The following is a 23,722-nucleotide window of genomic DNA, read 5'->3' on the forward strand; positions in this document are numbered from 1 at the left end:
ATGTTAGAGACTAGTGCTGGAATACTGGTACATGCTAGTTATTCTATTCATTTTAAAGAATTATAGCTTAATTTCAAGCTACTTAGTTTGATAAGCTAGACGGATTCTTGGGATATATTTTACGAGATTTGACTGTCAGTGACTTCTGTTTGATGTTGGGACTGTACTTGTTGCCTTGATGTGGACTTTCAACTTGTATAAGAGGCCGAAAATCACTGCTGCACACGTAATTAGAAAGACGTTTTGGTGCAACATTCTCTTGGGGTTGTTGGTTCCTTTCTGGATTGATTTTAATTTTTGAATTGTTTATTTGCAGCTAGCAGTAATTCTACCACTTGCTGTGGTGCATACCTTGGGCAACCTCTTTACTGATGTGAGTCTAGGAAAAGTGGCTGTTTCTTTCACTCGCACGATTAAAGCTATGGAGTCATTCTTCTCAGTTCTGTTTTCTCCAATGTTTTTAGGGGAGGAAATTTCTTGTTTAGTTATTTTAATATTTTTTCCAATCATACTTTCATAAATATTAATTATATTATATCTATAAGGCTTATGTAAAAATAAGCGTCCAAATTATACCCAAAGTTAACTTTAGGCACTTAAAGATTTTTTTGAAAAATAGGTGTCTAACGTTTTTGATGTTATACTTTTAAGTGTCTAACGTTTCCGACGTTATATATTTAGGTGTATGGGCTATAATGACCATTATAAAATACCGTTATTTGACACGTGTCAGTTATATAAAATTATATTTTTTATTTATAAAAATACTTAAAATTAAATTTATTTTTAAAAACCTAATATTTTCTGAAATTATAACCCCCAAATACCAAAAGAATTCTAATTTCAATCCTTACCACCGTCGCTGCCGCCAATCAGTTGAAACCCTGACGATGTATGACTGCCCGAACTCCCATGCTTCACGCGGTGATTGCAGCGGAAAATTGGCGATCGCAGTGTGGAGTACCCCTTTCAGCCATTTGCGAAATCTTGTATTTATGCAGTCGTTGGGTATTCGGCAGGATGCGAAAATAAAGGGATTCGGCCGTTGGGCGATTGTATGGTCGGAACATTAGGTGTTCAGTCGATTGATGGTTTTGGAGGCAGTTGGTGGTTCTAAGGGATTAAAATTAGGGTTTTAAGTTGAGGTTTTTTATTTGTAATTTTATAAACGTGACATATGTTACTTAATAGCCGAATTTGACAGTGTTACAGTCTATACACCTAAAAGTAAGTATAACGTTGGAAACGTTAGACACCTATAACGAAAAAAATTTTAGACACCTAAAGTTTGGGAAGTTATTTATTCATTAAGCCTACCTATAATTATAAATACCTCGTTGAGTTTCCTTTCTTTTGTAATCTCTTGGAAGTTATTCAAATTGTTGATTTCTTTACATGAGTGATTATTGTGCCTGTTTGAAACTCATTTAGTGTGAAAACTGATGCAGTTTCTTTCGTTTTTTTGGGATCAGTAATGTAATTCCATGGTTCTAACTTCGAGTATGATATTTTACTGTTACAGCTGCCAACTCCTTGGGTAGTTGGTTCCCTTGTACCAATTGTTGGAGGAGTTGTACTTGCGTCTGCTACTGAATCCTCATTTAATTGGTAAGAATTGTACATTCTAGCATCTACTATCGTTATATAACTGTAGAAAGTTTTATTTTACTTGCTATCTGTTGACGAAAACGGGTAAAGAAAACGAAAGAACACGAGAATTTTACGAGGTTCGGCAATGTGCTTACGTCCTCGGTGCCTAGGCGGCGCTAGAAGTTTTATTCAATGATATTTTAGGTCTAGGTTACATCTCTATTTATAATAGAAAACCCTGGTACATAATTACAAAATCAACCCTGTACCGTACCGCGGGGGCTGCGCCCCCACACCCCCAACCCACATAATTCGTAACCCCACAACGAGACTTTTTATGAGCCATACATAACAAATCTCCACCTTGGCGAATATCCTGCCCCTTGGAAACTTCAATGTGGGTTGGGTTACCTTGCTTCTTTAACAACTCGAAACATTCAACAAGTCCAAGCAATGCTTGAACTTGTCTGTCGTAACTGGCTTGGTGAACATATCAGCGGCATTCTCATTAGTATGTACCTTCTGAAACAAAACCTCTCCAGATGCAACCAACTCTCTGATCTTGTGGAACCTTACATCAATATGTTTAGTTCTAGCACGATACACCTGATTCTTAGCCAAGTGAATAGCACTTTGATTATCACAAAGCAACTGAACTCCACCTTGTTGAACACCCAACTCCTTCACTAAACCAGTAAGCCATAAAGCTTCTTTTGCAGCTTCAGCCGCTGCCATGTATTCAGCTTCAGTTGTAGATAGTGCCACGACAGATTGAACAGTAGACTTCCAGCAAATAGGCCCTCCACCAAGAGTAAACACATACCCTGTCGTAGATCTTCTATTATCCAAGTCACCTGCATAATCTGAATCCACATATCCTACAACCAAAGGATTATCCCGCTGACTCCCAAAAACAATTCCATGTCCCACAGTACCCTTTAAGTACCGAAAGATCCACTTGACTGCATCCCAATGTTGCTTACCAGGTTTAGACATGTACTTACAAACTTGACTAACAGCATGAGCTAAATCAGGACGAGTACATACCATCGCATACATCAAGCAGCCAACAGCATTAGAATACGGAACCTTTGCCATATTTTCAGCTTCCTTATCTGTCTTAGGGCACTGTTCTGATGAGAGCTTAAAGTGATTCGCCAATGGAGTGCTAACTGGTTTCGCGCTGCTCATCGCAAACCTTTCTAGCATTTTCTCAACATAACCCCGTTGAGATAGCCGCAGTTTCCTTGAGTCTCTGTCCCTGCAAATTTCCATTCCAAGAATTTTCTTTGCAGCACCTAAATCTTTCATATCAAATTCCTGACTCAATAAAGTTTTCAAACCGATAACATCATCCATGTTCTTCGCAGCAATCAACATATCATCAACATACAGTAATAGAAAAATAAAAGAACCATCATCAAGGCTCTTAACATAGACACAACAATCATACTCACATCGGTTGTAGCCAATCTTGATCATATAGGAGTCAAACCGTTTATACCACTGTCTCGGAGACTGTTTTAACCCGTACAAAGATTTCTTCAATCTGCAAACTAAATGCTCGTTTCCAGGTTGAGTGAAACCTTCAGGTTGCCGCATGTAGATCTGCTCCTCTAAATCACCATGCAAAAAAGCAGTTTTAACATCCATCTGCTCTAAATGCAAATCCCAACTAGCCACCAATGCAAGTACTGCTCGGATTGAAGTGTGCCTGACCACAGGAGAAAAGATTTCATCATAATCAACTCCTTTCTGCTGTGAAAAACCCTTCGCTACCAAACGAGCCTTGAACTTCTCCCCCTCTTTTTCTGTTACTGCTGGTTTCTTCTTATACACCCATTTGCAACCAATCGGCTTCTTACCCTCAGGAAGGGGAACTAACTCCCATGTGCGATTGTGATTCAAAGACTCCATCTCCTCAACCATGGCTGCCATCCACTTGTCGTTTTCCTGACTAGTAACGGCATCATGAAAAGTAACTGGATCATCACTGCTAACAGTAAGTGCAAAAGATACCAAGTCTTCAAAACCCAATCTGTTCGGAGGCTTTATATTCGTCCGTCTCACCCTGTCTCTGGCGAGACTATAATCCTGCAAATCATCCGTAGTGGAACCACCAGAAGTCGGTTGAGAAGTTTCTGGTTTCTCAACTGGAAACTGCTCGAAATCTACCACTGTCGTGTCTTGCTTCTGCTGCAACATAGACTGTTCATCAAAAACGACATCTCTACTAATCACAACTTTCTTCGCAACTGGATCCCAGAACTTGAATCCTTTGACACCTTTCTTGTAACCCAGAAAAATGCACTCCTTCGATTTTGCATCAAGTTTGGATCTCTCATCAGCAGGTACATGCACATAAGCAGGACAACCAAAAATCCGTAAGTTATCAAAACTAACATCATGACCAGTCCATACCTCTTCTGCAACTTTCCCAGCCAGCGATGCCCTTGGCGATCTGTTGATAAGGTAACACGCCATGTTAACAGCCTCAGCCCAGAAGTGTTTGGGAAGCCCCGCATTCAACCGCAAACATCTGGCTCTTTCATTCAACGACCTGTTCATTCGTTCCGCAACACCATTCTGTTGTGGTGTCTTGCGCACTGTAAAATGCCTCTGAATTCCATGCTCCTTACAGAATTGTAGGAACTGTGAATCTGTGTACTCCGTACCATTATCAGACCGCAAACACTTGATTTTTCGTCCTGTTTGGTTTTCTACCTCAGCTTTCCACAGCTTGAACTTCTCAAAAACTTCAGATTTCTGTTTCAAAAAATACACCCAAACTTTCCGTGAAAAATCATCAATAAAAGTAACATAGTACCTAGATCCACCCAAAGACGATGTCGTGGAAGGCCCCCATACATCAGAATGCACATAATCAAGAATCCCTTGAGTTGTGTGCTTCGCAGTCTTGAAACGGACTTTAGTCTGTTTACCAAGAACACAATACTTGCAAAAATCGAGCTTACAGCTTTTGACACCATGCAACAAGTTTCTCTTGTGTAATTCTGCCATACCACGTTCACTAAGATGAGCAAGGCGCATATGCCACAATTTTGTCGTATCATCACAGGACTCAACAGAGTGAACTCCACCTGCAACGGTACTCCCTAACAATCTGTAGATATTCCCTGCAGTCATCTTGCCTTTCATCACAGTCAATGCTCCTTTAACAATCCGAATGGTTTCCCTATCCTCGTCAGCCTTAGGGATAAAACCATTCTTGTGCAAAGTGCCCAAGGAAATCAAATTCTTCTTCAAGTCTGGGATATGTCGAACACCACTCAACGTCCGAACGGAGCCATCGTGCATCTTAATTCTGACATCACCAATACCAACAATATTGCAACATCGATCATCACCCAAATAAACCGAACCAGAATTAACCGGCCTGTATGTCGAAAACCATTCCCTATTTGGCGTGATGTGATAAGAACATCCAGAATCAAGAATCCAAGCATCTGTCAATTGTGTCGTTGAAATAGAAAGCATATCACCCTCACTGCAATCAGAAGTATCATCCTCGACCACGTTCACAGACTTGGATGAGCCATCACGCTTCTCATCGGTCTGCTTTTTCAACTTCGGACAGTCTCGCTTCATATGTCCCGCCTCCTTGCACTTGTAACAGTGAATCGTCTTCTTATCCCTGGATTTGGATCTGGAATTCCGCTTCCCGGACCCTGCCTTCTCTGGCTTCCGTCCACGATCTCGATTACCCTTGACATATAAGCTATCGGCTTGAGAGCTTTCCCCTGCATTCTGCTTCCGCTGGTTGTGAGCCAACAAGGCTGCAGTAATCTCCTCAACGTTGATAGTCTCTTTTCCATATGTAAGAGTAGTCACCATGTGTTCGTAAGAGGAAGGCAACGAACACAACAGAATCATCGCTCTGTCTTCATCCTCAATTTTCACATCAAGCCGAGCCAGATCAGAAACGATTTGATTGAAGACATTCACGTGTTGCGCCAAATCGTGATCGTCCTGCATCTTCAGCCCATACAGTCGCTGCTTCAGATACAGTTTTGTCGTTAAGGATTTGGACATAAACTGACTTTCCAACTTCCTTCAAATTTCGTCTGGAGACGATAGATGCATGACGTGATACATGACCTCGTCCGCCAAGCATAATCGTATGGTTCCTGCCGCTCGCTGCTGCAATTCTTCCCAATCTTCCTCATCCATCGACGCCGGCTTTGTAGGTCGCAAAGCCTTCAAGATCCCTTGCTGCGCCAATAGATCCTTCACCCTCGTTTGCCATAATCCGAAGTTACCCTGACCATCGAATTTCGCGACTTCGAATTTTGCTCCTGAGCTCTGATACCAATTGTTGACGAAAACGGGTAAAGAAAACGAAAGAACACGAGAATTTTACGAGGTTCGGCAATGTGCTTACGTCCTCGGTGCCTAGGCGGCGCTAGAAGTTTTATTCAATGATATTTTAGGTCTAGGTTACATCTCTATTTATAATAGAAAACCCTGGTACATAATTACAAAATCAACCCTGTACCGTACCGCGGGGGCTGCGCCCCCACACCCCCAACCCACATAATTCGTAACCCCACAACGAGACTTTTTATGAGCCATACATAACACTATCCATTTCTGATTCTGATACAGAATTACAGATATCTTGTTACCAAGTACTTGAATTGGTTACTTTTTTACATTGTAATATAAACCCCCCTTTTCTTTACCTATGCAGGGCTGGATTTTGGAGTGCAATGGCTTCCAATTTAACAAACCAGTCCCGTAACGTTCTTAGCAGAAAAGTTATGGTTAAGAAAGAGGTAATTTTACTTTTTGATGTCTGTTCTTGGCCACTATGGTTCTAACATTTATTGGCGTATAAATTCTGTCTCCTTGTTTGGTTCACTGCAAAATAATCTCTCTGCACTGATAACCTAATTTTGGAGTTGATTTTTGTATTGGCACATAACAAGCTGTTATTATGTTACAGGACTCGATGGACAACATTAACCTCTCCTCGATTATAACAATTATGTCCTTTTTCTTGCTAGCCCCTGTGGCTATCTTCATAAAGGCATAACATTTACCCCTGCCTACTTGCAATCTGTTGTGAGTATTCTCAGCCAGCTAAGATGCTATAGGTGCCCTGATTTCACTTTTGATAATGTTGTCCAATTCTCCTTGTAATGGACTACACTTTCGTCAAACAGGGTTTAAATGTTAAAGAAGTTGCTGTAAGATCTCTGCTTGCTGCTCTTTCCTTCCATGCCTATCAGCAGGTAAGAACTTTTTCTGTTGATGGTTTTTCGTGATTCTTAAGAATCAAATGCGTGGGTACAATGTCACTTTGTAGAGATTAAGTGATGATCAAATTAAAAATGGGACAAGACTTGAGGTTTCTTAGGTCAAGTTTGGGAGGTTTCTTGTCGAAAATACGGAGGTAAACTTAAATTTGGAAAACAAAATCGATGGATTGAAATATCGTGTGATGTATACAAAAGTTCAAAAAAATTGTATACGTTCAGATAATTTATTTAAATGGGCATTTTTGTTGAAAGTTCAAACAAAGACTCACTGTTCAATCCATATATAAAATCTATGCCTAGATGCCCACTTTGATTAACTTTTTGTATATTATTGAAATTTTCGTTGAATTCTATCGGTCTATTGAGGAACTATATTGAAGTATATGGCTTAAGAGAGATTGAGAAATGATTGATGTAAGAAAGTGCAATGATTATGTTGGATGTCTGAATGTCTATTTTCTTTTCTTTTCTTTTTATTCATTTCTTTTATGAAAGTAATATAATTTTGAGTTATGTCAAATCCTTCCAAATGCAGTCTTAAAATTATTTTTTAGTGCAGTATGCTCAATGCAAAGGTTGTTTGATCTAAAACTATGAAATGCAGGTTTCATATATGATACTGCAAAGGGTATCCCCGGTTACTCATTCTGTGGGCAACTGTGTAAAGCGCGTGGCGGTTATTGTCAGCTCTGTTATTTTCTTTAAGACACCGGTCTCTTATATCAATGCTCTTGGTAAATTTGCATTCTGATAATATGTCATTGAAAATTCTTGCTACTTTGAGTTTTTTTAATGGCGCCTTTATGGTTAGTTAATGGATCTTATTGTGATGATTTTATGCAGGAACCGGAATCGCTCTTGCTGGAGTTTTCCTGTATTCTAGGGTGAAGCGCATAAAGGCAAAGGCAGCATAATAGTTGTTTTGCCTGATATGTTCAAGTTGTTGGGAAATAAACGAGTGTGAATAATTTTTATATAATCAGATTAGTGAGAATACGAAATAAAAGCGGAAAAATAATACCCGGAATTGATAACGGAGTTCAGCTAATTATGCCTACGTCTCTGGACTGCTGCAGATCTTTTACTAAAAGAGAAAAGTTACAGGTGTTTACAAAACACTCACTACTCACAAGAAAACTCTCTAGTATTAGGAGAAAGAAATGATTTGGGATGATTTTGAAACTAAATGAGTTAGGGTATTTATAGCTGAAGCTTAAGGATTAATCTTGTAAATACCTTAAAGTATGTAGGGACTAAAATGTAATTAATCCTATTACATTTTTAATAAAAAATTGGGGCAACGAATTCGATGCCCCTTTATAGAAAAAACCATTGCCATTCGGTGCGCACCCCCTTTGTTAATTTCCATTTCCTTGAGTCGTAATTATTGACTTCCAACAATCTCCCACTTGAAGACTGATTTTAATATGTCTTCACACCTCGATCAATGCAACAGTATTTCTGATTTTGTTACTTTAGCATGCCAACTGAAGCTGAACACAACTTCAGTTTGTCCGTAGTCACCGTCTTTGTTAACATGTCTGACGGATTTTGAGCTCCACTAATCTTTTCAAGTTTCAAAATCCCATCTTCCAAAAGAGACCGGATAAAATGATATCGTAATTGTATGTGCTTCATCCTGGAATGAAAAGACGGATTCTTTGCTAGATGGATAGCACTTTGACTGTCACAATACAAGACATTATTTTCTTGTTTCTTGCCTAACTCTTCCAAGAAACTTTGGAGCTAAACCATCTCATTGCTGGCTTTCGTAACAGCGACATATTCTGCTTCAGTTGTGGAGAGAGCAACTATCTTCTGTAGTTGAGAAACCCAACTCACTGCAGTTCATCCTAGAGTATAGACATACCTTGTAGTGCTTTTTCTGATGTCGACATTTTCGGCTAAGTCAAGATCTACATAGCCTGTCAGTATCGTATCTCCACCTTTGAAACAAAGTGCTTTGTTTGTGGTACCCCGCAGATATCTGAGGATCCATTTGACTGCTTCCCAGTGTACCTTGCCCGGATTATTCATGTACCTGCTAATAACTCTCACTGCTTGAGCAATATCTGGTCTGGTACAAACCATGGCATACATCAGACTTCCAATTGTTGAGGCATACGATACCTTCACCATGTGTGCACGTTCTTCCTTCGTCTTTGGTGACTGTTCTTTGGAGAGTCTAAAATGAACACCTAAAGGTGTACTTACTGGTTTAGCATCTTGCATGTTGAACCTGGAGAGTACCTTGTTGATGTAATCAGCATGTGATAACATCAAAGTCCCCGACTTTGTGTCTATCTTGATCCTCATCCCAAGAATCTGCTTTACAGCGCCCATATCCTTCATAGCAAATTGCTTCGACAATTTTTGCTTTAAGTGTATAATCTCTTGCATGTATGAGCCTGCAACGAGCATGTCATCAACGTACAATAATAAAACAATGAAGCTATTGTCGAACCTCTTGATGTAGCAACAATGATCTACTTGGCATCTGGTAAAACCACTGCTACTCATGAAACTATCGAACTTCTTGTACCACTGTCTAGGAGCTTATTTTAAACCATACAAGCTCTTTTTCAACCTGTATACTTGGTTTTTCTTGCCTATCTCTATGAAGCCTTCTGGTTGCCTCATATAGATTTCCTCCTCCAAATAACCATGAAGAAAAGATGTCTTCACATCTAACTGCTCAAGATGTAGATTCTCTGCAGCTACAATTTTCAACACCAGTCTGATTGTAGACAGTTTTACGACTGGAGAGAAAATTTCATTGTAGTCAATACCTTCTTTTGCTGAAAACCATTGACAACCAATCTTGCTTTGTAGCGTTTTCTCCCATCGTTATCTTCTTTGATCCCGTAAATCCACTTGTTATGGAGCACTTTCTTTCTTGGTGGTAATTCAGCTAATTTCCACGTCTGATTTGACATAAGCAAGTCCATCTCATCTTTCATGGAAGACATCCACTTGACTGAATCCTCCACCTGCATTGCTTCATCATAGCACTTTGGTTCATGTTGAGTTAATCGATCGATGGAATCGACCAAGAGGGGGTGAATTGACAATTAAAATTTTGGTGGAAGCTTTTGCAGAAAATTGAAAGTAATTGCACAGTGATTTAGAGTGGTTCGACTTTCTCAGCCAAAGTCTACGTCCACTACCTTAACTATCCACACTAAGGATTTTCCAACAAATTCACTAATTTGTTCTTTCTTTTGAGGCTAAAGAGATAACCTTACAACTCCCTCAAGAATATACCCCAATTCTTGAGAACACTCTTTCTCAAAGAGAAGATTACAAATTCACAAACTTAATGAAAAGCCTCACATGGAAAATGTGTTTGCTCAACTCTAGAACAAAGAAAAGAACACTAAAAAATGAATACAATTGAGTACAAGTAGTGTTCTTGAAAGAAAAATGAATATTGAATGAAAAATAGGCTTGAAATGCTCAAACTTGAGGTTTGATGCTTTCTCTTTGATTCTCTCTTGATTCTTGTTGATTGCAGTTTCTTGTTATTGATCAATGGCTTCTAAGCTTGTTTAAATACTCCTTCAAATGATTCTGAACGTTGGGGATGCTTAGTGGAGTCAATAGAGTCATTTAAATGTGAAAACAATTAATAAATTCAGTTGGGAGCGTTAGTGCATCGATGCATACCCATGGTGCATCGGTGCATCAATGTAAAATTCAAATATTTTGACTGTTAGACCCTTAGTGCATCGGTGCACTAAGAGTGCATCGATGCATCAAGTGCATTCGATGTTTCAAAATAGCCAGAGTGCATTGATGCATTAAATGCATTCGATGTTTTCATAAAATCCTCAGTGCATCGATGCATGAAATGCATTCAATGTTCAATTTAATTCATGGTGCATAGATGCATGGATTGGTGCATCGGTGCATCACTTTGATAAATTGATTTTAGGCTTGATTTTGGTTCAAAATACTTTGTGAAAATTGTTTCAAAAATAGTTTAAGTATAAAATACAATTTTACACATTTAGTAAGGTTTGAAATTGATCTTGAAAGACTTGGAGTAATATTTTGATATTCGATTAATTAAATCGAATATACTTAGAAAATCATTTGTAAAATCTTAAAATTCATTTAAACTTAATTTGTTATATCGAAACACAAAAATGTTTTCAACAATCTCCCCCTTTTTGATATAACAAAACATTTGTGTTATTTTAAGATTTTCTAAAAATTTGAAATCAATTTTGAAAAATTACTCCCCCTTACTATATAACACTTCTCCCTTTTAACACTTAATATTTCTCCTCCTTTTTTTGTTAAATCAAAAAGACATTAAAATGTTTTAAACAAGGTTTTGAAAAGCATAGCCAATTGATTTTAAATATATATATAGCTTAAGCTACTAAGATCACAATCAAAAGAGAGATTAGCTGTTAGTTCCATAATATAAACAAATGTGAAATGGCATAATTGGTCATAATGAAACTAGTATGTAAATGATGCAAAAATAAAATTAATAAACATTAAGCTTATAATGAAAATTCAAACCAAGTATATATATAATAAGTTAAAAATCCATAAAACATCAAATAAGTTCAAAACATCCAACAACCATCAAATTTAAACATCCAGAAACATCAAAATCAATCCAAGTTTGAAAATCCAAGAAAACATAACAAGGAAACAAATTCACTCCATCAGAGGATCGGGAGGAGGAGGATAATGAGCTCGAACTTCAAGAGTGAACGTGTCCATACGTTCACGCATCTCCCGCTGAAACTCAGGAATCTGAGGCTCCATGGAGGCAAATCTCAGATCAAACGACTCCAAGAAGGATCGAAAATATGGTGGCATTTGATCTTCTTGCCGTGCAGGTTCCGGTCCAGGCTCATCATCTGGAACGTGATCGTCGATATCTTGCATAAGTTGTTGAAACTCAGGATCATCGACAGCAGCTGGTGCCGGAGGAGGAGGAGGAGCACGAGAAGAGCTAGCTCCCGGGGTTTGCTTACCGGGTCAAAATACCCAAAGACCGGTTTCCTCGTCTTGTTTCCAATCTGCTTTCTTCAAGGAAGTAAGATTGATTTGGTTTTAAAGTGGGATAGGATTGTCGAGAGAGATGTCTAGACCGAGTTTGATAAATAGGTTACTCATAAGACATCCATAAATCAATGTTTCGACATGTTTTGAAGGAACAATGTTTATGATGTCCACTAGTTAACTAAAAATAATGTGGGGCTGATTTATTTTGATCTTATTTTTAATACAGTGCATCCACCATAAATCCCTAGCACGAAGAGTGGAGTACCTACCTCCGAATAGTCTAAACCACCAAGAGATCATCAAATGAAGAAAACGATCGTGATGAGATCGTAGAGTACTAACACTAGAATTTGGAACATAAGGATATTCCACATTTTCAGTCTCATTATATGACCCATCATCATCTAACCTAAAACGGAAAGCTATAGTCTCGGGGTCAATATTAATATATTGGCCTAAAAGATAGGATCTAATGGCTATAGTCCCACATTGAGTTTCGTTTTGAATACATACCATATTGGAATAGAAAATGCGGACTAACTGTTGATAAACGATAGGTTTGAGCTGAAACATTTTATCAAACTTTCAAGCTTTAAGAATCGGAAGGTATTCAAAGTCAATATCTATCATAGCTTGAAGAGAAGGAATACGCTCTTCCCGGATTCTATAAGATTAAAAAGAATTTCTGTACCTAGAGTATAATTCGTCTCTACGATGCTCAGGCATGTTAAAACAAGATCCTAATAGAGATGAAGGTGGAGGAGGAACGGGATTAGGAAGTTGGTTTGAACGAGAATGACTCGATGAAGTTCTATGGCTTTTGGGATTAGACATGATTTAGGAATTGGAAAAAAGAATATAACCTGCAAATTGAAACACATGTATGCAATTTAATCAATCCCAAAACTCAATTGAGTCCTCAATAATTCAAGGTTCTCTAAATCAAATCCTAATGAGCAAGGTTTTGAAAACTATTTGAAAATAATTTTTGAAAAAAATCATAATATGTGTAGTTTTTATGAAAACAACATAATTAAATCAAAAACATAAAATTTAAAAATTAAATTCAGATTTTCGAAGTACACATTTTTTTAATTTCGATTTTTTTTTTAAAATTTGTAAGTTTTTGATGAAATTGGTTGTAAAATCTAGTTTGAAATCATCAAATACTCAATGCCCGATATAATGTTCATCCTAGAACTAATCTAAACTAGTCCTAAGATCAAAAATCAATAAAATAGAGGTTTTTGAAATATTACCTTGAAAATTTCGGATTGATGAGAATGAGATGTTGTTTTGCACAAATTGATGATAAAAACATGATAAGGAGTTGAAAAGCTTGAAGATTCCGATCAAAAACCAAGGATTTGGAGTAATTTTGATAGTAAGGAGAGAGAGAGGAGCGGCGGCCAAGAGAGAGTTTTAAGAGAGTTTTGAGAAAATGAGGAAGAAATAGGGTTTTTATCCAAAACTCGATGGATGCATCGATGCATGGCCTTGTGCATTGATGCACATTCAAGGCGTGCATCGGTGCACCTTCATGGTGTATCGATGCACATTCAAGGATGCATCGATGCACTGTTAGGTGTATCGATGCATTAAGCACAAAAGTGTCAAAAATCTGTTTTAAACACTCAAAATGCTAAATTAATTGGTTCTAGTGGTATTGGCAACTCATATATTGAAAATTAATCATGTTCAATCAATCAAATTAATCCTTAAACTACTTTTGAACATAAAATTAATTTTCATCAAGCAACATAAACTCCCCCTAACTAATAGCAAAGAATGCAATAAAAAATTATTATTATAAGCATTTTTCATTTATTCTTAAAAGTGCTAAAGTTATGTTAAACACTAAGTAAAGATAGGTTAGTTAAACCTAATTCTCTTCAGTGTCCAAAATCTTTCATTGTCTAAAGGTTTGTAAAGATATCTGTTAATTGATGCAAAGTATCAACAAATTCTAGAACTACATCTTCCTTAGCGATATGGTCTCTAATGAAGTGATATCTAATTTCAATATGCTTAGTTCTAGAGTGTTGGATGAGATTTTTAGTGAGACAAATAACACTAGTATTGTCACACTTGATAGGAATGATACCTACTTCAATTCCATAATAAAAAAGTTGTTGTTCATCCATAAAACTTGTGAACAACAACTATCGGCTGAAATATATTTCGCTTCAGTGGTAGATAATGCAACACAATTTTGTTTCTTTGAAAACCAAGAAATCAGCATATTTCCAAGGAATTGGCAAGTACCGGATGTGCTTTTCCTATCTAATTTGCATCCTCCATAATCTGCATCAGAGAAGGCATGCAAGCTAAAGCTAGAATCTCTAGGATACCAAAGTCCTAAACTAGGAGTGTCCTTAAGGTATCTAAAGATCCTCTTAACAGCTAGTAAATGCAATTCCTTAGGGCATGATTGAAATCTAGCACATAAACAAACACTAAACATAATGTCCGGTCTACTTCCAGTTAGAAAAAGCAAAGAACCAATCATTGACCTATATAATTTAACATCCACACATTTACCTCATTCATCTATGTCAAGCTTTGTTGATGAGCTCATTGGAGTGTCACGCGGTTTCCCATTTTCCAGTCCAAACTTCTTGAGCATGTCTTTGACGTATTTAGCTTGATTGATGAAGATGCCATCTTTTCTTTGCTTGATTTGGAGTCCCAAGAAAAATGAGAGCTCCCCCATCATGCTCATCTCGAATTCACTTTGCATTAGCTTAGAAAATTCTTGGAAAAGAACATCATTAGTATAACCAAATATTATATCATCAACATAAATTTGAAATACTAATAAATCTTTACCTTTATGCTTTAAAAACAATGTAGTGTCAACCTTCCTTTTTGAAAAACCTTTTTCAATTAAAAAGTTTGACAATCTTTCATACCAAGCTCTAGGAGCTTGTTTTAAACCATAAAGTGTTTTTGTCAATTTAAGAACATGATTTGGAAATTTTAAATCTTCAAAACCTGGAGGTTGTTCCACATACAATTCTTCCTTTATAAAACCATTTAAAAATGCACTTTTAACATCCATTTGATATAATTTAAATTCATGAAAACATGCAAATGCTAATAACATTGTAATTGCTTCCATCCTAGCTACGGGAGTGTATGTTTCATCATAATCTATGCCCTCTTCTTGAGTATAGCCTTGAGCAACAAGTCTAGCCTTATTTCTCACTATATTACCACTTTCATCAAGCTTATTCCTAAATACCCATCTAGTACATACAGTAGATTTATTACTAGGTCTTTCAACTAATGTCCATACTTTACTTCTCTCAAATTGATTTAACTCTTCTTGAATAGCCATAATCCAATGTTCATCTTTTAATGCTTCTTTAATATTCTTAGGCTCTATGCATGAGATAAATGCAACATAATTACAAATATTTCTAAGAGAAGATCGAGTTGTTACCCCTTTGGATGGATCACCTATAATCTCACCATCCTTAACATAGTTGTACTCTCTTGGGTAAGATACTTCCCTTTCTTCAATGGTTGGATTACCGAGAGGATCTTGAGTTTCCTCATCTTTTGTTTCTTCCTTTGATGATGGTTCTCCACCGTCATGTCTAACGTCATTTGTATTTATAATACCCACATCATCATTCAAACAAGAATCCTTCATCGGAAGGGGATTATCATCGAAAACAACATGTATAGACTCTTCTACAACTAAAGTTCTTTTATTAAATATTAGATAAGCTTTAGAATTTAAGGAATAACCCAGAAAAATTCCTTCATCACTTTTAGCATCAAATTTTCCAAGATTGTCTTTACCGTTGTTTAAAACAAAACATTTACATCCAAAAGGATGAAAATAGCTAATGTTAGGCTTTTTATTTTTGAAAATTTCATATAGAGTTTTCTTTAAGATTGACCTAATCATTACTCGATTTACAACATAACAAGCGGTATTTGTGGCTTCCGCCCAAAATTTTTTTGGCAAATTGTTTTCTCAGAGCATAGTTCTAGCCATTTCTTCTAAAGTTCGATTTTTTCTCTCAACAACTTCATTTTGTTGAGGGGTTCTAGGTGCTGAAAAATTATGGCTAATACCATTATAATTACAAAAATCAGTAAATCCAAGATTTTTAAATTCAGTTCCATGATCACTCCTAACACTAGTTATAGAGTAACCTTTTTCGTTTTGGATTAATTTTGAAAACGTGATGAATTTTTCTAATGCTTCATCTTTAGTAATTAAGAATAGAACCCAATTATATCTAGAATAGTCATCTACCAAGACAAATGCATATTGTTTTCCACCCAAGCTAGTAGTCCTAGTTGGCCCAAAAAGATCTATATGGATCAATTGTAATACTCTACTAGTTGATACATCATCAATGGATTTAAAAGAAATTCGTTTTTGTTTTCCTTTAGCACAAGCATCACATATTTTATCATTATCAAATTTAAGCGTAGGCAACCCTCGAACTAAATTTCCATGAATTAGCCGTTGGAAAACACTCATACTAGCATGTCCTAGTCTCCTATGCCATAACCAACTATCATGCCCATCCTTAGCAACTAGGCATAAATTAGTCATATCAATAGAGTCTAAATGCACCATGTATATGTTTCCTATTCTATGACCAACAAACATAATCTGATTAGATGCAATGTCAATAACTTTATAACCATTAGTTTCAAACATGACATTGAATCCTTTATCACATAATTGACTAATACTTAAGAGATTATGCTTTAATCCATTCACATATAAAACATTTTTAATTTGTATGGAAGAGGTATTACCTATGGTACCTATACATTCGATGTGACCTTTTGAATTATCACCAAAAGTCAATTCTCCTCCATTTTTGGCGTTAAGCTCTATGAACCGGTTTTTGTCCCCGGTCATATGTCTTAAGCATCCACTATCAAGGTACCATGAGTTTGAATTTGTTTCCCGTGCCTTGTAGCAATGCTCCTTTTCCTACAAACATATATTAATTTCTAATTTTTGGTACCCAAATTCTTTTGGGTCCATATTCATTAGTTTCCAAAATCCTAGTCCCCTTAGGTATCTATTTGCGTAGGATATCCTTATCTTTAGTAGTAATGAGCTCTTTAGGAACCCATATACTTCTAACGATTTTTTCATTAGAGGTTCTTCGGGTACCTCTATGATTGTAGTTTTTAAAACTTTTTCTAACAAAGTTGGATTTTGAATTTTCTCCATTTTCAAAACGTTTTGTTCCAACTTTATCAAAAGAAGTTTTAAGATCATCAATTTTCTTTTGATGATCATCATTGACCTTTGAAAGTAAATTTTATAAATCCAAAATTTTCTTTTCAAACTCTTCTAGTTTGATTTTCAAATCTTTGATTTTACTTTCAAGATCGTTGTTGGTTTTGGATATGAGTTTATTTTCATTTTTCAATTTTGAAACATCATTTTTATATTTTAAAAACAATTTCTCATAATCCTAAGCCAACCCATTATATTCCTCTAATAGCTCATCATAAGATAAATCATCAAACTCAGATGAATTAGAGGTTACCTTACAATTTTCCCCGAATGCCATTAAGCACAAGTTTGATACTTCTTGTTCCTCTTCATCAGAACCTTCTTCATCGCTCCATGTAGCCACATGAGCCTTGTACTTATTCTTTGATTGACTCTTTCTCTTCAATTATGGGCAATCATATTTGACATGGCCCAAATTTTTGCATTCATAGCAAATGATCGGGTCCTTCTCTTTTGGTTCATTTTTTAAGGCCTTCATTTCGTTTGAATTTTCTTCATCGGTAAGGTCTCATCATTTTTCTGAACCGTTTGGAAAATTGTAACACCCCCAACCCGTATCCCAACCCGGATACGAGTCAGAGATATTACATTGACTTTTAAAACACAACTCATTACAAATAATAGTAAAATACTTGAACTTATATTACGATCATGCATCAAAATATTGAATCTAGACTTATCACAAGTCTAGAACTGAATAAAATACATATTCATGCTATGCATATGCACTCACCTAGATTTCTTTGTCTTTCCCTCGATTGATCCTACTTGTCGATGGTTCCGGAACTCGATTAGGCTCAATATCTATATAAGCAAAATTTTCAAGATGATTATCAGATGCCTAAGTCTTGAAATTAACCTCTAATAGCCTACCAATTTAAGGGATTGATAGTTTAGTCTCTCTTCTTTCTTTTCTCTTTTTTTTTATTATGGGGGAATCGGTTCCCCCTGGGGGTATCGATTCCCCTCTAGCGTTCTGGAAATTCATATTCGTTTGAGGGGGTATTGATTCCCCTTGAATGGGTATCGATTCCCCTAGCCCAGAAATCCCATTTTGAGCTCGAAATTCACTTCATTTCAGCTTAAACCTTCATATTTTACTTCCTTTAATATTCCTAACTTCCATACACATATTTAAACTCATTTCTATTCCATAATCACTTCTTTAAACCCAAAATTCCATCATTTAAATGGCATTCAAGAATCACACTAAATTTTCAAGGTGTTCTAATTCCAATTCTAACACTTCATATCCCTTAATTAACTTGATGACAAGTCAAATCTCACTTCCAATTCTTATTATGAACTCTAATCTAAGATTTCATTTTTCTACTTCCCTTCTTTAATTCTTCATATACTTCTCCTCTTGAGGTTTTAAAACAATTTAAACTTCCTTTAAGCTTAACCATTGCCTAATGGTCATGAATCAACCATAAATTCATCAAGAAATTCACTAACAAGAAAATCTTACCTTAGCTTGGGTCTCACGTATGAAGAAGAAGAAAGAAGAAGATGACTCTGGAAGCTTGTTTTAATTTTCTACTCTTCCACGTGGTTAACATAAAACTAACCCCAATAATTATATTGCTATAAAAAAGACAATTTTATCCTTCTAATCTTCCTTCTTTATAATTCAATCCTACACAAAATAATTCAAATAAGTCATTGAACTCTTCCATTATTCTACTTAAATCACCAAATGCTGAAACTTTACAAATTAATCACTAACCCGACATGGAGGATGTTACAAAAATAATGTCATTTCCTCGTCATCGTCATCTTCATCTGAATCACTCTCATCTTTTGTGGATTTGAGAGCAACTCCAATGTTTTTCTTCTTCTCCTTCTCCTTTGGTGTCTCATCAATCTTATCGAGGTCCACCTCATCTTCAAGCATCATTTCAAGAGTGAGGAGGGAACCGATTAACTCTTCAAAGGACTTTAGGTTCTTAGCCTCGATGATTACCGTCTTCTTGGATTGCCATGATTTTGGAAGTGAGTAAACTAACTTCTTCACAAGCTTTTCATTTGGAATGATCTCTCCATATGATTTGAGACCATTAACAATCGTTAAGAATCTATCCGTCATAGCTTTGATATCTTCATTTGGTTTCATCCTGAAATTTTCATAGCTATGTGTTAGAAGACTAATTTTAGATTCTTTTACCTCGTCGGTGCCTTCATGAGTGACTTGTAGTTTATCTTATATTTCTTTGGTGGTTTTACAAGATGAAACTCTTCCATATTCATATGGTCCAAGAGCACAAAATATAATATGGATGGGTTTGGAGTTGAGCTGGAACATTTTCGTCTCTCCTTCACTCAACAATCTTGGATGAGTGAGAGGCTAGATATATCCGTCTTCTACAATATTCCATGCTCCCATATCACTTGCTTGAATGAAATACATCATCCTATTCTTCCAATAGGCATAGTTAGCTCCATTGAAGAAAGGAGGCTTGTTGACGGGCATCAAATCGAGACCGGAGTTGACATTTGAAGTAGAGGCCATTGATGACTTGACAATCGATGTAACTCTTCCCGAATCGACTCAAGAGGCAATTAAACCTTCAAATGAGTAAGGCTCTGATACCAATTGTTGAGTTAATCGATTGATGGAATCGGCCAAGAGTGGGTGAATTGGCAATTAAAATTTTCATGGAAGCTTTTGCAGAAAATTGAAAGTAATTGCATAGTGATTTAGAGTGGTTCGACTTTCTCAACCAAAGTCTATGTCCACTACCTTAGCTATCCACACTAAGGATTTTCCAACAAATTCACTAATTTGTTCTTTCTTTTGAGGCCAAAGAGATAACCTTACAACTCCCTCAAGAATATACCCCAATTCTTGAGAACACTCTTTCTCAAAGAGAAGATTACAAATTCGCAAACTTAATGAAAAATCTCACAAGGCAAATGTGTTTGCTCAACTCTAGAACAAAGAAAAGAACACTCAAAAATGAATACAATTGAGTACAAGTAGTGTTCTTGAAAGAAAAATGAATATTGAATGAAAAATAAGCTTGAAATGCTCAAACTTGAGGTTTGATGCTTTCTCTTTGATTCTCTCTTGATTCTTATTGATTGCAGTTTCTTGTTATTGATAAATGGATTCTAAGCTTGTTTAAATACTCCTTCAAATGATTCTGAACGTTGGGGATGCTTAGTGGAGTCAATAGAGTCGTTTAAGTGTGAAAACAATTAATAAATTCAGTTGGGAGAGTTAGTGCATCGATGCATACCCATGGTGCATCGGTACATCGGTGAAAAATTCAAATATTTTGACCGTTGGACCCTTAGTGCATTAGTGAACGATGCATCAAGTGCATTCGATGTTTCAAAATAGCCAGAGTGCATCGATGCATCAAATGCACTCGATGTTTTCATAAAATCCTCAGTGCATCGATGCATGGTATGTGCATCGATGCATGAAATGCATTCGATGTTCAATTTAATCCATGGTGCATCGATACATGGATTGGTGCATCGGTGCATCACTTTAATAAATTGATTTTAGGCTTGATTTTGGTTCAAAATACTTTGTGAAAATTGTTTCAAAAATAGTTTAAGTATAAACACAATTTTACACCTTTAGTAAGGTTTGAAATTGGTCTTGAAAGACTTGGAGTAATATTTTGATATTCGATTAATTAAATTGAATATACTTAGAAAATCATTTGTAAAATCTTAAAATTCATTTAAACTTAATTTGTTATATCGAAACACAAAAATGTTTTCAACAGGTCACCATTTTCAGTTAGCAACAAGTAGTGCAAAGAAGGTGAATAATGCTGTGTTGGTTTAGGAATTCTAGAGGAGCGTCTTAGTTCAGGTGTACCTGGTTCTTCTTGAACTGCTTCAGGACTGATTTGGATATAATTTCCAGAAATCTCCTCGAACTCAGCAAATTCCTTTGTTTCAGCTCCGGTATTGGAGCTACTTGATTCTATTGACCTGTCTTTGTACATCACATTCTCATTGAAAATGACATCTCTGCTTCTGATGATCTTTCGATTTTCGTAGTCCCAAAACTGGTAACCGAACTCATCACCACCATAACCAACAAAGACACATTTGTTGGACTTGGCATCAAGTTTACTTCTTTCAGCAAAATCTATATGTACATAAGAAATACAAACAAACACTCTTAAGTGTGAAATGTTTATTTCTTTCTTGCTCCAAACTTCCTCTGGTATTCCACCATCTAATGGAACTGAGGGCCCACGGTTGATCAGGTAAGCTGCAGTGTTGATAGCTTCAGCCCATAGCGATTTGGGCAAGCCGACATGTATCCTCATGCTTCTGGAACGTTCATTCAGAGTTCTGTTCATACGCTCTGCTACGTCATTCTGTTGCGGTGTCATGGGAACTGTTGTCTCCATCTTGATCCCATTGTTTGCATAGAAATCTCTAAATCTACTATTTCTATACTCTCCTCCATTGTCAGACCTCAACCGCTTGACTTTCAAACCAGTCTCATTTTCCACCATGGCCTTCCATTTTCTGAAGGTATCAAAGACTTCTGATTTCTTCTTCAGAAAATAAACCCACACATTCCTTGTAAAATCATCGATGAAGGTGATATAATATAGTGAGCCTACAAGAGATAGAACTGAAGATGGTCCCCATACATCAGTATGAACCAAATCTAACTTTTCAGCCTTGGGTTTCTAGTCAATCTTTGCAAAACTGACTTTCTTTTGTTTGACAAAGATACAATCCTAGCATAGTCCGACATCTATATTCTTTAGATCCGACAACTTCCTTTTGACAAAAGTGTTTTCATCCCTTTCTCGATCATATGGCCAAGGCTTTGGTGCCACAGGTTTGATGTCCATCAGCATCTGCTGCAACAATGATATTCTCTAAATTTGAGGTTATATAAAGAGTACCAGTCTTCTTACCACGAGCAATGACAAGTGCTCCTTTAGTAATCTTCAATTCACAGCCTGAAAAGGTTGTGCTATATCTTTCTCCATCAAGATGTCCTACAGAAATCAAATTTCTTTTGAGGCCAGGAATATGTCTCACTCCTTTCAGCTTCCAGGTGGTCTGGTTTGGCAACTTTAATCGGATGTCTCATTTTCCGACAATCTTTAAGGTTTCATCATCAGCTAGATGAACCTTCCCAAAATCATCACTGACATAGTTCTCCATGATTTCTTGGCATGGGGTGGAGTGGAAAGATGCCCCTGAATCCAAGATCAATGATTCAATCAGACTGTTGAAGCTTAAAATATGGCATCACATGTCTCCTCTGTCATGTTGGCAGATTCCTGTGCGCCAGTATCTTTCTTCAGTGCTCGACAATCTCTTTTAGAGTGACCCTTCTTGCCACAATTATAACAGATAAAATCTTTCTTTCCTGTTCTTTATTTTCCCCTTCTGGATTTCGATCTGCCACGATTTGAATTTCTTTCCGAAGTTCTCCCTCTAGACTCCATGTGCAAGGCTGAGGAGCTTGATGCTTCACCCGATTCTCTCCGTCGAATTTCTTCACTCAATACCAGATCCCGAACATCGTCGAATTTTAATTTGTTGTTTCCCGAAGAGCTGCTAACTGCTGTAACAATAACATTCCAACTATCTGGTAGAGATGATAAGAGAATTAAAGCTCGAACTTCATCATCGAATTCAATTTCCACGGAACTCAATTGGGTTGTGATTGTGTTGAGTTCGTTTAGGTGTTGAGTCACTGATGCCCCTTCTGTCATCCACAAATTGAATAATCGCCTCATCAAATGAACTTTGTTTGAGGCCGATGGCTTCTCATACATACTGGAGAGAGTCGTCGCAGGTTCCTTTGCTATGTTGAAAGCAACATTGCGGGATAACGTTAGTCGGATAACTCCGAGGGCTTGTATGTCGAGAAGAGCACAGTCTTTATTCTTCACGCCCTCTGGTTGCTTTCCTGAGAGAGGTTGATATAGATTTTTCTGGTACAGAAAATCTTCAATCTTTATCTTCCAAAAGCCAAAGTCCGCACCATCGAATGTTTCAATTTTCACATTTCCTTCGTCTGCAGCCATCGCTCTCACTCGAATATGACTTTGTTTGGATCTTTTTCTGACAATTTTTACGAACCACCGTGTATTAAAACACTTCCGTCGATAAATTTGTATCGTTGATAATTTTTTTTACTATTCACAAAATTTACTATTTACGTGAATAGTAATAAATAGTAACATTGCAAAAAAATTGACAAAACTCACAACCAAAAACTCTTATTACCAGTTGTATTCTAGGGTGAAGCGCATAAAGGCAAAGGCAGCATAATAGTTTTGCCTGATATGTTCAAGTTTTATCCCACAGATTGAAGGACTTGTTGGTAGTTTAGGCATATCTATTTTTGGTTTTTTTCGTATTTGGATCATTTTAATTCTTTTTTTTGGCTGATTGCTATGGAACTTGATCTTTTAATCAAAGAGTCGAATGTCATTTTATAAGCTAGTTCTTATGTTTACTTTTAAGATAAAGGAACTTCAATCTTTATTTCGAACTTTCTGAGCCAACAGAAAGTAGAATACCATTGAGGGGA

At 36.6% G+C, this 23,722-nt stretch overlaps 1 protein-coding gene across 1 annotated transcript; it reads left to right on the forward strand.

Annotated features, from left to right (window-relative positions):
• On the forward strand, positions 1–23,582 carry LOC120186563 (triose phosphate/phosphate translocator, non-green plastid, chloroplastic-like). The gene is given in 11 exon segments (XM_039190459.1): positions 1–27; positions 143–226; positions 317–484; positions 1,523–1,608; positions 6,302–6,386; positions 6,557–6,632; positions 6,635–6,675; positions 6,777–6,845; positions 7,477–7,606; positions 7,716–7,779; positions 23,442–23,582. Coding segments are annotated over 11 exon segments (849 nt in total). The 3' UTR covers positions 23,461–23,582.
• Positions 23,583–23,722: the final 140 nt, after the last annotated feature.

This window comes from Hibiscus syriacus, unplaced genomic scaffold, assembly GCF_006381635.1.
Source record: "Hibiscus syriacus cultivar Baekdansim isolate YM2019G1 unplaced genomic scaffold, ASM638163v2 tig00113716_pilon, whole genome shotgun sequence".
In the NCBI taxonomy this organism is placed as follows: Eukaryota; Viridiplantae; Streptophyta; class Magnoliopsida; order Malvales; family Malvaceae; genus Hibiscus; species Hibiscus syriacus.